The 13,193-nt window shown below is 55.5% G+C and overlaps 1 protein-coding gene and 1 non-coding gene across 2 annotated transcripts in view; one reads left to right on the plus strand and one right to left on the minus strand.

The window, feature by feature from the left end:
- The window catches only part of CACNA1I (calcium voltage-gated channel subunit alpha1 I), a 115,365-nt gene that overhangs the window by 18,641 nt on the left and 83,531 nt on the right, over window positions 1–13,193 (plus strand). Inside the window, exons 3-4 of the mRNA XM_059934866.1 lie at window positions 10,437–10,548; window positions 12,139–12,272. Of these exons, the coding sequence (XP_059790849.1) occupies window positions 10,437–10,548; window positions 12,139–12,272 (246 nt within the window). The remainder of the gene's footprint in view (window positions 1–10,436; window positions 10,549–12,138; window positions 12,273–13,193) is intronic.
- Window positions 12,735–12,807, minus strand: TRNAW-CCA (transfer RNA tryptophan (anticodon CCA)). The gene has a single exon. It is a non-coding gene; the product is annotated as a tRNA-Trp (tRNA).

Genomic DNA, 13,193 nt, shown 5'->3' on the forward strand with positions numbered 1-13,193 from the left:
CCTACAACGCACAGGACAGCCTCCCACAGCAAAGAATTATCCAGCCCCAAATGTCAATAATGCTGAGGCTCAGAAGCGCTGGCCTAGGTGGTCCCTGAGATCTCTTGAAGCTCTGAGAAAGAACGGAGTTGAGGGTCTTGTGAGGAGGAGGGCTGGGACGGAGGGTGGGAATCACTCAAAGAGGAGTCGGGGACGGTGCTGAGTCCCAACCGGAAGGGTTTCCTGTGGTCCCGTAGACTTGGGTTTGAGTCCTGGAGCTGCCATTTACTAGAAAGTCACATTCCCAATCACCCTCCCATATGCCCACCCATCCATCTGTCCCCCATTCACCCATGCACCCACCCACCCACCTCCCCACCCGCCTTTCTTTACTTCATCCATCCATCCATCCACCCACCAACCCACTCATCCATCCATCCATCTACCCACCCACCCATCTACCCATCCACTCATCCATCCATCCACCAACCCACTCATCCATCCATCCATCTACCCACCCACCCATCCATCTACCCATCCACTCATCCATCCATCCACCAACCCACTCATCCATCCATCCATCTACCCACCCACCCATCCATCTACCCACCCACTCATCCATCCATCTACCCACCTGCTCATCCATCCATCCACCCATCCATGCATCCATCTTTTCATCTCTGCATCCATTTATCTGCCTACCCACCCACCTATCCACCCAACCCTTACAACCGTGCATTCATTCACCCATCTTCCCAACTATCTACCCATTCAATCATCCATTCATCCAACTACCCAAAGGCCCCACCCCCTCCCTCCTACCTACCCATCTGTCAATCCATTCACCCACTCATCCATTCACTTGTTTGGCAGATGCTGAATCCCCAGCTCAACCCTGTGTTGGGCACCATCACTCTCTCCTTGTACTATTTACTTACAAGACCTTTTGTACCTGACTTATTCTCCTCACCTTCTGCTAGACTGTGAGCTCCTTGAGGACAGGTGCCATGTTCTATTAATGCCTGTCTCCGATTTAGCTTTGACCCTCAGCCCTGCCCATAGTAGGTGTGCAGCAAAGCCTTCAATGAGGTGCATCCTAGTAAACAAGGTTGGAGGTGGAGGTTATATGGGCAGAGACGAGGCCGACCCAGAGCCCTCACACGAAGGAATGGCGAGCCAAGGAATTTGGAAATTCTCTGGAAGGCAGCGGAGCCACGGAAGGCTTTTGGTTTTGGAGGAGCCCTCAGGCTGCTGCGTGGAGGATGTGGCAGAGGAGGCAGGGCTGGAGGGGGAGGCTGTTCACGGGCTTAGGGGTGAGACAGTGCAGCCTGCCTGGGGCAGTGGGGTGCCGAGGAGCGGGTGGGCTCTGAAGGGTTCTAGTCTGGACGACTTGCAGGATTGGTGGTGGTTGGGGTCCTTGTTCATGGGGGTGGGAAGTTCAGGGGAGAATTTGGTGGTCTGGGGAGAGGAGGACCTATCCTGTCTTGGATCTGATGAATTTGAGGTTCCCAGAGACGTCCCAGAGCAGTGTCCGGGAGGCCAGTTCAGCAGGGAGTGAGCCTGTAGCTGGACCAGACAGGACCTGGTCAGCCCAGGGACAGTTGTCAAGGCTCTGGGAGAGGGTGTGGGGTCAGGGGATGGAGAAGGGAGATCGGGGACTGGGGAGCCTGAGAAGGGCCAGCACTCAAGGGGTGGAGTCCCCGAAGCAGGAAGGGCATCTGCCCAGGGGCTTGTGGTGTCCCCAGCGCCCTGGAGGAGAAAGTTTGTAGAACAAGGGTCTTAAACTAAGGTTCGTGAACTTGGATGGGGACAAGTTGCATGTTTGTTTTCCCTGACTTCTGACTGAAATGGAGCATTTCTATCTATTATGAATGGAGGCAACCAAGCACGGTGGGGTTACTGGCAGTTCCTGCGACTGTCACCAGTAGCGGTCACCGATATTTAATATTTCCGTGCCCCATGGTCTTTGTAGAGCTCTCGGAATGTCATTGACATTCATCCCTGCTTCCCAGGCAGACGGTATCAGACCCGCCCCAGCTCTGGTTATTCGTTGTGTTGATAACGAAACACACCCCCATCACAAATTTGTTTTTCTAAAAAATATTTTGACAACTATTTTAACAGAGCTGGCTTCCTTCCTTTCTAATACTAAGCATTCTTTTAAGAACAATTTTGCACTTAAAAACATTATTCTGAGAAAGGGCTCATGAGCTTCCCCAGGGAGAGAGTGGGTCGGCCGTGGCCAGTGCTGCTGCCTGGGGGGTGTGGAGGATGGTGTGCACGCGAGTTAGCGCGTGTACTTGCGGGAGGGGCTGTGGGGCTCCATGGGAATGCACACGTGAACGTGTGTACGTGGGTGATCAGGGGCAGGCAGGGGAGATGTGTGGTGGGGACAGGCCCCCAGGAGGCTGAGGGAGATTGTCATCACCCACTGTCCAGCCCTCACCTTCTCCGTCTGTGTCTCCACGGAGTGTTTGCTCATGGTTTCTGGAGGGCAGGGACCATGTCTTCTTTATTTGGGGTTCCCGGAGCCAATGTGGGCCAGACAGAGGGGACCCTCAGTGAAGAGGGGCTGAATATATGAATAGTGAGTGATGGATGGTAAAAAGGAGAGGAGGGGGAGTTCAGGGTGGGGAGGGAGGCTGCAGATCCCTCTGGTGTAGAAGTCCCTCCTTAGCCTCCTTGATGCCTCCAGGTGACGGGGACCTCACTCCCTCCTGAGGCTGCAGATACCCCTGAGCTGCCGCTCCAGGTGGGCCTCTGGGCACAGAGAGGGTCGGATATGCTCTGCCCTTGGAGAGCACAGCCTGGTTGGGGGCGGGAGGCCAGGACAGACCACACCGTCGTCAGGGGGACGTCCAAGGTGCTGGGAGGGCCCAGGGGAAGTATCCACACCCACTGCCTAGGACTCCAGGAGGCTCCCCTGCGGTGCACCTTCTTTGTGGATGGGCTCCTGAGGCTGGGGCAGCTCACAGACAGTGGGACCCTGGCCCCCCAGGGGCCTTCCTTGCCCTTCTCTTCAGCGATGGCTGAGGTGTGACGTCTGGAGAGTGTACTTGGCTGGAGCTTCTTTCCTGTGGACCATCCGCCCCGGGTTTTCTTCCAAGCTGACGGCCCCAGTTCCCTCACCATTGCCTCCCCCACTCCAGCTGTCTGCACTGGGCACGGAGGCCTGCTGGGCATCTGGGAATCAGAGACTGGCCAAATTCAATGAGTTGTCAAATTACAGGGGCTCTAAGAAGTGGGCTGGGGGGCAGGGACAAGGAAGGGAGAGCTCGCTCCTTCTAAGGGATCTCAGCCCACTGAGGCTCCATAGCTTATAACCAGAACCAATCAGCCTGGGCAGGGCCGTGTGTCATGTGGGGAGCTCCCTGTTGCTAGAGGCATGTAAGTGGAGAGAGGCCTAGGACCATCTGCCCAGCGGGTCTCTTCACTTTGTGGAACAATTTTCTGTCTCAGCTCAACAACTGTGACACCTTGGGCAAGTCCTGCAGTCTCTGGACCTTCATTTTCATATCCGTTAAGTGGGTGTGATGATGTCTGCCATGCCTGTCTCCCAAGGCTGCCGTGGGTTTGGACAGAACAAATCTTTAAACAAAGAAAGATGGAATGGTGTGAGGTTCAAATCTGGTTCTGTCCCTTGTTGTGGCCTTGGGCAAGTCTGTGAAACAAGGATGGCACCCTTCTCTTGCAGGGTTGTGGTGAAGGTGCCCTAGGGGTCCATCACAGCTGGTGCCCCAGCGGGTGCTTGTGTTTTTTTAATTGTTGCATTTTATTTTTCCTTATAGCTGTGATTCTTTATCATTTTTTTGTTACACTTTTTTTTTTTAAATTAATTTATTTAATTTATTTTTGGTTGCGTTGGGTTCCACATTGCCGCGCATGGGCTCTCCCTAGTTGCAGTGAGCGGGGGCCCCTCTTTGTTGTGGTGCACGGGCTTCTCACCGTGGCGGCCCCCACGCACTGTGGAGCACAGGCTCCAGGTGCGCGGGCTTCAGTAGTTGTGGCACGCGGACTCAGTAGTTGTGGCTCGCGGGCTCCAGAGCGCAGGCTCAGTAGCTGTGTCACACAGGCCTAGTTGCTCCGCGGCATGCGGGATCCTCCCGGACCAGGGCTCGAACCCGTGTCCCCTGCATTGGCAGGCAGATTCCTAACCACTGCGCCACCAGGGAAGCCCTGTTACACTTTTTATTGGGATAAAGTGTGCTTGCAGTAGAGCTCACAAATCTTAATGTCCAGCTCAAGGCATTTTTCCATATACACACACTCCTGTGACCCCAGTCAGGCCAAGAAGAACATCTCCAGCCCCGCAAGCTCCCTCACCCCCACCTGCGATGGACTCTCCCCCAGAGTTACCGCCGTTCTGACCTCCTTCCCTATTGGTTTGCTTTGCCTGGGTTTTCACTTCGTGTAATTGGATTCGGACACTCTTTGCTCTTTCGCATCTGGCTCCTGTTGCCAGCGTTATGCCCGGCAGCTCCATCCATGCTGCTGCAGTAGTTTGTTCTTTTTCATCACTGGGTAGTATTCCATCGAAAGGATGTACCACAGAGTTTCTCAGCCTCGGCACAGTTGACATTTTGGGCTGGATAATTCTTTGCAGTGGGGCCGCCCTGTGCATTGTAGGGTTTTGAGCAGTGTCCCTGGTCTCCACCCACCGGGTGCCAAGAGCACCCTTCAAACCCCAGTTGTGACAACCAAACATGTCTCCAGACATGGCCACATGTCCACTGGGGGCCAAAATCATCCCCAGCTGAAATCTCCTGCCCGACTCATTCTCCTGTTGATGGACACTTGGGTTGTTCCCAGGTTGGGGCTGTTAAGAATCGCACGTGCCTTTTTGTGGACTTATTTGGGCATTTCTCTGGGGTATGGACCGAGGAGTGGCACAGCTGGATCTTAGCACAGGCTTATGTTTGTTTTAATAAATGCTTCCAAGCAGCTTTCCAGAGTGGTTGCTGCTCATAAAGATAAGTCGAATGAATGAATGAATGAGCGAATGGATATCCTCTTTAAAGCCCAGGACCTGGAGCATAGCTGACATTCAAAATGGTAACCACTTTTACGACGTGGCCTCACACCACGGCGGGTCCTGGAACACGGAAGCACTCTGGACATCTCCCGGGCAGGAGTGAGCCTGGTTCATCTCAGTACACTGATGCACAGGCCAGGTATACAGCAGGTGCTCCATGGATGCTTGTGCACCTGGCCTCGGAGGATCAAAGAGCTGGCCCAAGAACAGGGATCTGGAACCTCAGGCCCTGGTCTATGAAGGGCCGAGGCCTGCGTGCCCATCCTTGGACTCCCTGGGGACGTATATGGGAGGGACCCTGTATAGGGGCTGGCCCACTTTCCCTGCCTCCCTGGTCCAGGAAGATGCAGCTCCCAGCCCCCTTCCTCCACTTGATTTATTTAGACAACTGAGGTGCACCCTGGGAAATGGATCTGATTTCAGATTTGACAAAAATTAAAACAAACTTGGCTGCCCCAGCCAAACCCAGCACTCCCACCCCCCGCCCACCTTCCCAGAGCCCCCCAAATTACAGAAACCATGACTGTCAGCTGGGCCTACAGGATGGAGGGCGGTGGTTGCCATGGTAACTGTGCAGGCCTTGGCTCTGGCTCCTGGAGAGGGAGGCTGCCCTGAGGGGCCTGCTGGGGCTTTGGACACTGCCCAGCTGGTCATTTCTGCTCTTTGGGAAGTGGCAGGTTTGAGGGGGCCCCTGGCATTGTGGCTCCCCTGGTGACCCTGTCCTCCCAGATCACACCCCGGCCTTCTTAAGACAGCAGCCAGGCATGGGGTGGAGATGGTACTGATCTAGCTCGGCTCTTACTGGGGGCCTTGAGGCCAGCACCCTCTCCTCACTGGCTTCCCCTCCTGCCATCTCCTGCACACAGGTCCTTCCGTCCCAGCCACGGCGGGGGTGGACTATCCCCCTTCTTGACCCCGCACTGCTGACCCAGGCCCAATCGGGAGGAGCCAATGTGGGCGAGAAGGGAAAAGCAAATATTCCACAGAGCCCATGCCAGTCCAGGCCCTGTGCCTGGGGCCAGAGAGCATGTGGCCGAGAACAGGGGTTTTGTAGTCAACAGAAGCAGGTTCAAATCCTGCCCTTGCCACATACCAGCCATGTGACCCTGGGTGGCTGTGGCTGGAGCCCTGGAGCCAGCACTGGTGCCTCAGTTTCCTTATCTGTAAAATGGGGATAACAATAGTACCTGCCAGCTGGGGGGAGTTGGCTGAAGTTGCAGGGCGACTCTTCACGCTGCCAGGCCTGAATTGATTGATTGTATTTAAAGGCTGTGAGCGAATGTTCAGCGCTTGGAAGACAGCCATTGTCTAAAGGGTTTGTGATGGAATCTCTTATTCTTACTCAAGGTCATGTTAAGTAATCAGCACATAACAGCAGCCTGGGATTTTCAGTCCTTTGCTGGTGAGGTGGCTTTTTTTTCCCCCCAAAGCCAAAGAATGGGAAACTCTGGACCCTGTTATAGAAGAGGTTGACAAGGACCGGGGCTTCCCCTGTTGCACACAGATGACAGACCCCGGTCCTCAGTCCATGGCTACGCGGGCTCTGTGTTCTGGAGCCCCGGGAATAGGGCCTGGACTGGCATGTAAGGTTTAAATGAGATAATACATGCTGTTTGATTAGAAAGCTCCTTGGCAGACAAACACTCAAGAACACTTGAGATGTGTTTGCCATTGTTACCATTATCGCTGTTGTTAACCTGGTGCCGGGCACACAGCAGGCGCTCAGTAGGTGCGCATTAATTCACTGCTGGGCTCTGAGGCCCCAGTTCTGAGGGCCATAGGCACTGAGAGCAGAGCAGGGGAGCAGAGCAGGGGGTGCGGGGAGATGGGCCGGCTCCTAAGGCGGGGCTGGCAGGAGGTGGGGCTGAGATGGGGGCAGGAGTGGAGCTGGGAGGTGGGGTGGTGACCTGTGCCTAGTAGCTGCTACACACGCAGAGCCTGGACGTTTGGGGACATGTGGGGTTTTGGTAGGGTTTGGAATCCAGCCGTGGGTCACAGACCCCTGTGGGCGGGGAGTCTCTCGTCAGAGGGTCACTTCTGATCCAGGCTCGCCGTGTTGCTGGGATGCTCTCTGCCCCTGTGTCCCCTCTGTGCAGTGGGGGATGGGATCAGGGGCTCTCTGAGGACCTGGGGTTGTTCTGTGACAAAGGTCACACAGAGAGGGATGCAAGTCTGGGCGATGAAGTGGGTAAGGGGGCAGGGTCCTAACTGCAGAGCCTCAGGTGCCAGACGGGGGCCCTGAGCCTCTCTGTGGGAGGTAACGCAGGGCTGTTTACAAGCCCCTGACCTCGTGGAGCTGGCACTCAGACCCCTGCCTGCCCTGTTCCCCAGAAATCCCTTACCACCCTCTCTGGGCCTCTGTCCTCCCTCACATTGTCCCAGAACCCGGGAGCTTTGCCTGATGGCTTTCGGAGCTCCTCAGTGCTTGTGACTAATGATGGCAACATTGGGCGTTGGGCCAGGCCACCAAGTTGCTCAACCCGCGACCTTTACTCCCTCTGACGTTCTCCGATCCCGCACCATGTGGTCTGGTTTAACTTCAAGGAGGGCTGGTGCCTTTGATCCCCAAGCCAGTGGGGAGCGTGTCAGGAACCACGGGCAGCGATGCCAGCTCTGGCCTGACTTCTGAGTCTCATGGGCTCCTGGAAAGGGCCCAGGCTGTGCCATCTGGGATTTCCCCCAGCGCCTCGGGGCAGGGCTGAGACTGTCCATCTCTGAGTGTCTGAAGCTGAGCAATCTAGAGGTGAAAGCCGTTCCATCTGCCCCTTCGAGGGATGAGCCACAGGGGCACCCCCGTGGCGGCGGCTCCCGCACCACTAAGTCAGACCCACTCACGAACTGTGTGACCTTGGACAGGTCACTCCAGCTCTCCAGACCGTTTCTCCACCTGCCCCCAGTGGGCTGTGATGAGCGTTAGGGCCATACCCCTAGGGGCTTGGCATGCAGTAGTCATGATTACTGCCAAGTTCATGACTGTAATATGAGCTAGACCAGGTGGGTGGGGAGCACTTCCGGAGAGGATGCTGAGCCACCACTATGTGAGTGGGGGAAGGTGCTTCAAGGGAAGCTTCAAGAAGAGGTGACAAATGACCTGGGCTGTCTCCTGAAGGATGAGTAGGAGTTTGCCTAGTAAAGATGGTAGAAGAAAATACATGCAAAGCGTATGCTTGGGGACAGCAAGAAGTTCAATGCATGCAAAGGCTGGTGGGAGGTAAGGCCAGAAGAGTTCAGTGAGGTCAGAATGTAGGAGGCCTTGAGTGTCAGGCCAGGGAAGGTGATGGGGAGCCATGGAAGGTTTTTGAACAGGGGAGAGGTATCATCAGAGTTGTGTTTCAGCCAGATTAATCTGGCAGTGATGAAATAGCTTGGGGGCAAGAAAAGCAGGCTCTGGTTTTGTATCCCAGCTCTGCCTTTTCCCAGCTGGGGTCCTTGGGCAAATTGTGTTCCCTTTTGTGACTCAGTTTCCTCACTTGTAAATGGGGGATTAAATGAGATAACACTTGCAAAGAGCTTGGATAGTGTTGACCACACAGCAAGTGCCTGGGGATTGTGTACAGGGCAGATTGGAGAGGCAGAGACCAGAGCTGGAGGCTATGGGGGAGGCTGTGCAGGGTCCAGGTGAGAGACGCTGAGGATGGGCTGAGGCCTCAGAGAGGGGTGGTGAAGACACAGGCAGAGATGGGCCCTGCGTTACAGAGGAGAGCAGGCCTGGTGTGAATCTCAGCACCGGTGCTTTCCAGCTTTGTGACCTAGGAGAGGCCCCTTGTTTCTCTAAGCCTCAGTTTTCCTCATCTGTAAAATGGGCCTGCTGACCTCCACTGCTCAGGGCCTTGGTGAGGAAGAAGTGGGAGTGCCAGGCTCCTGGGAGACACCTGCCAAGTGCACTTTGAACATGAAACCGGCGGGAAGGGCAGAGGGAGCAGAAGAGGTGGCTGGAAGGAGAGCGAGCACAACAGGCAGGGGGGAAAGGCAAGGGGGTGGGGGACGTTCGCTGGTAATTAGAACGTTTGAACTTCAAAAAACTTAATTAATGATGAAGCTGCTGCTGGAGCGATGCTCAGGCTAGAAGGGGGCCCTGGCAGCGACTGAAGTTAATTACAGGCTGTGGCAGGAGAGTGACAGAGGTTTGGGGAGGCAGGAAGGAGCAGGGCTGGGGCGAGGAGGGTCTGAGGGGAAGGCGGGAGGGAAGGCAGCATCCCAAGTTGAGCAAGGGCCGGGGATGGGAAGGAGTTCGTTGCCAAGGAAACCAGGTCAGTCTTCCATCAGGCAAGAGGTACTCCCCGCCCCCTGCACTGGATGGGGTCTGGCTAAGGGTCTGGCCTCCATAGCTACATCTGAGCTCAGGGCAAGGGCTTTGAAATTGAGGGGCCAGGGCTTTCATTTGAGGACCCTCAAGAATCCTTGGGTGTCAGAGTGGGCAGTGCCTAGAGAGATTTACTTAATCACAACAGACATTTACTGAACTCCTCCTAGGTGCCTGTCCCTGTCAGGGCTGTGAATGTAACCCCCCGTCCCCCTGGAATGTCGGTTCTAGTTGTGGATAAAGACCATGAGCATGTCAGCAAGATAACTTGTGAATGACCCAGGCCCTCAGGTCCCTTCGAGCTCTGGCCCCCCTGGTTCTAGGACTCTAGGTGGCCTGGGAGGGGTGGGCTGAACATCAGTCGGCTGTGTTCTAAGACTGGGCGGGAACCAGTCAGGAAGCAGGAGGGTGTTAGTGAGGAGAGCGGCCTGGCCTGGGGGGCCCACTCATCTGGGCCCAAGCAGTGCCCCTGAGGCCCTGCCCAAGGCTGGTGGCTGCAGGAGACCTTCTGCCTGGACAGGCCCGAGGAGGCTGAGCCCCGCCCCGCCTGGTGCAGGGACCGAGGAGGGCCTAGGCACAGACGTGCCTGAGTCTGGTCACGAGTTGTAACGCAGCCACAGGAGAGGAGAGAAGAGCAGGGTGTCCAGCCAATCTCAGCCACGCTGGGCGGGCCCTCTGCAGGCTTCAGCTCCAGGGGTCGGACAGAGATGGAGGGGCCGTGGGTTGCGGAGACGAAGGGTGGTCAGAGAAGGGAGGCAAAGACAGTCAGAGGCAGGTGGTCAGAGACAGAGCGGCTGGGGTAGTCCGGAGATGGCCCGCCAGCTGGGCCTCTAGGGACCTCTCCCTTTCTGGGCCTGAGGGGAACTCTCAGGCTGGGGCAAGGCGGTGGGGCGTCCTGGCAGGCGGTGGCTTGGTGGGGTTTGGGTTCCCTGGTGGATTTGGCACGTGTGGCCCTGTCTGTTGTGAGAGGGGTAGGCTGGCTCCAAGGTCTCCAAGGTCTTTGAAAATGTGGGGAGTGACCCATCAGGGGGGGGCACCTGGAGGGCAATGGGGTGGCCCTGTGTTTGTGGTGGGTGGCGCACCGCGGTCCCCCAGCTGTTTCGTCCTTGACTTGGCGCGCACGTGGTTTGAATGTATCAGCATGCTGGTGATCCTGCTGAACTGCGTGACACTCGGCATGTACCAGCCGTGCGACGACGTGGACTGCCTGTCAGACCGCTGCCAGATCCTACAGGTGAGGCCGGCTGCCATGCCCCGCCCCTCCTGCCATGCCCCGCCCTCCTGCCATGCCCCGCCCCTCCTGCCATGCCCCGCCCATTCTTGCCATGCCCCGCCCCACCCTGCCCAGCCACATCTTCACCACCTGGCCTGCCCTCTCTCTTGTCCTCTTCTTCCTCACTCCCAGCTGGTCTTACCCGTTTCCCTTCCACCCTCTCTATCTCGAGGTCTCTGCCCTAGTCCACACCCCCTTTATCTCCCACCACCAGCTTCCTCCTGTTCTCCCCACCCCTACCCCCCATCCAGTAAAGCACAGGTGACCGGACACTCCCTGCAGAAAGCCTGCCCTTTGCTCACAGTGCTCATGGAATAAAGGCCCAGCTCCATAACTCTGTCTATGCCTTTAGGGGTGGCCTCCTGGACCTCTCCTGTTCTCATCTCACCGAGGTTCCAGATGGAGACCTGACGTTTGGTCCCTGTGGCACATGTACACCCATAGTGCAGGGTGTTAGGTTTATACCCATTTTACAGATGTGGAAACATCCAATTCTGTCCCCCTGAGAAAGTCAGATTCCTCCTGGGAGGAATTGCCCTCTGCTTCCTGTGTTCCCACAGGACTCAGTGGTTCCCAAGCAGCCCATGGCCTCAGGTTCCCTTGGGGCACTAGTTAAAGATCCAGACCCCTGACCCATCCCAAACCTGCAGAATTAGAATCTCTGGGGAGGGTCTGGGGTCCAAGTGGGTAACATGCTCCTCAGTGAGCCCCAGGGCCCTGGGTAGAGCTAGAACCACTTAGCCTCAGTGGGTACTAGGCTGGCTTCCCTACCAGGTGGTGAGTTTACCGAGCACTCACCTCTGTGTCCCCAACACCCAGTCTATGTGCTGCCCACAGAAAGGGCTCAGCGCCCATTTGTTGAATTGACTGTAGCCCTCATTGATCCTGGGAAGAGGAATTCCACCCAGGCCCCATCCTCAGGAAATACACACTCACCTGAGCCCATGACTAGGGACATATTTGGGGCCTCCTTTCTGAGTGGAAGAAGGCAGCACCGAGACCTGTGCCCACTGGGGGTGTCAGGCCTGTCTTGAGAAAGCTCCTTCCATGTAGGCTTTGGAGTCAGATAGACCTGAGTGTCATTTCTGGTCTGCCATTCACTGCTGTGTGACCTGTGGCAAGTCGCTTAAACAGTCTGAGCTCCAGTTTCCTCATCTGTAAAATGGGAGCATTCATGGGGTCATTGTGAGAATTGAAGAGGTCAAATATCTAGCCCAGTGCATGGCGATTATCAGGAAGACCCTCTTTGCCCCACTCCCATCTGGGTCCCTTGTCATTATGCTTGCTTTTAGGGAACAAATAGAGTGGGCTGGATGACCCTGGGCAAGCTCATTCCCCATTCTGGGCCTCAGTCTCCTCATCTGTGAAATGACTCCATTGGACAAGGATCTCTGAGGTTCTCTCCCTGCCTAGGATAAGAAGTTTCCAGGTCTTTCCCTGGCCCCTCGTGTCCGTGCCCATGTTCCCACCTCACACCGTGGCTCTGACCCTGGGTCCTGCTCCAGAACCTCATGCTGTCCCTTGCTTCTTGCCTTCCTCCTGCCCCTGCAGGTCTTTGATGACTTCATCTTTGTCTTCTTTGCCATGGAAATGGTGCTCAAGATGGTGGCCCTGGGCATTTTTGGCAAGAAGTGCTACCTTGGGGACACATGGAACCGACTGGATTTCTTCATTGTCATGGCAGGGTAGGTAGACCATATCAGACAGGTCCTAGCCTCTGGTACATGCCAGACGTAATTTGAATAATCCCTGGGGCTTCTTGGTAATATTGAAGAAGCTGTGTGGTATTGTCTGGGTCCTTCCTGGACACCTGCAAAGGAAGGAATTATGTCCCTTCCCTGAGTGGCCTGGACAGACAGACATTCATACCTCCCCATTCGGGTAAATCATGTGTCTTCCTGCACTGTCAGCTGATACTGGGTCTGTTTTATACTAACTATGATCTTGAGAAAGCCACTTAACCTCTCTAAGCCTCAGTTTCCTCATCTGTGAAATGGAGATAATTTAACGAATAGTAGCTACATCAAAGTGAACACCCAATACATGTTAGCTATTATTATTTAAAATATTTATTTGTTTATTTGGCTGTGCACACGGGAGCTCCGTTGCCGCGTGTGGGATCTTTAGTTGCGGCATGCAGGATCTAGTTCCCTGACCAGGGATCGAACCTGGGCCCCCTGCACTGGGAGCATGGAGTCTTAACCACTGGACCACCAGGGAAATCCCAGCTATTATTATTATCATTATCCATCTAGATCACTCGGCAAGTCAGAGATCCAGCACAGACTCAAGTACTGTCTGACTCCAAACTGTGGTTATTTCTGCCAAGACTTAAGCTACAGTCAGAGAGAGGCCAGGTGACAACTCAGCTTGTTTGGAGCATTTTGGACTCTGCTCTGTGCCTTGTCCTTGCTTTCCTGGGTCAAACCAGGCTGGTGGCCCATTCACACATTCATCCCACAGCCAGGGGTTGACTGAGATCCTACTAAGTGTCAGCGCTGTCCTCGATGTGGGGTGTGGAGGATGGCAAATCCAGACATAGGCCTTGTCCTTCCCAACTACCGTCTGGAAAGAGGCATCCAGCAGCCACATGGGTGAACGTGCCC

This window comes from Balaenoptera ricei, chromosome 10, assembly GCF_028023285.1.
Source record: "Balaenoptera ricei isolate mBalRic1 chromosome 10, mBalRic1.hap2, whole genome shotgun sequence".
In the NCBI taxonomy this organism is placed as follows: Eukaryota; Metazoa; Chordata; class Mammalia; order Artiodactyla; family Balaenopteridae; genus Balaenoptera; species Balaenoptera ricei.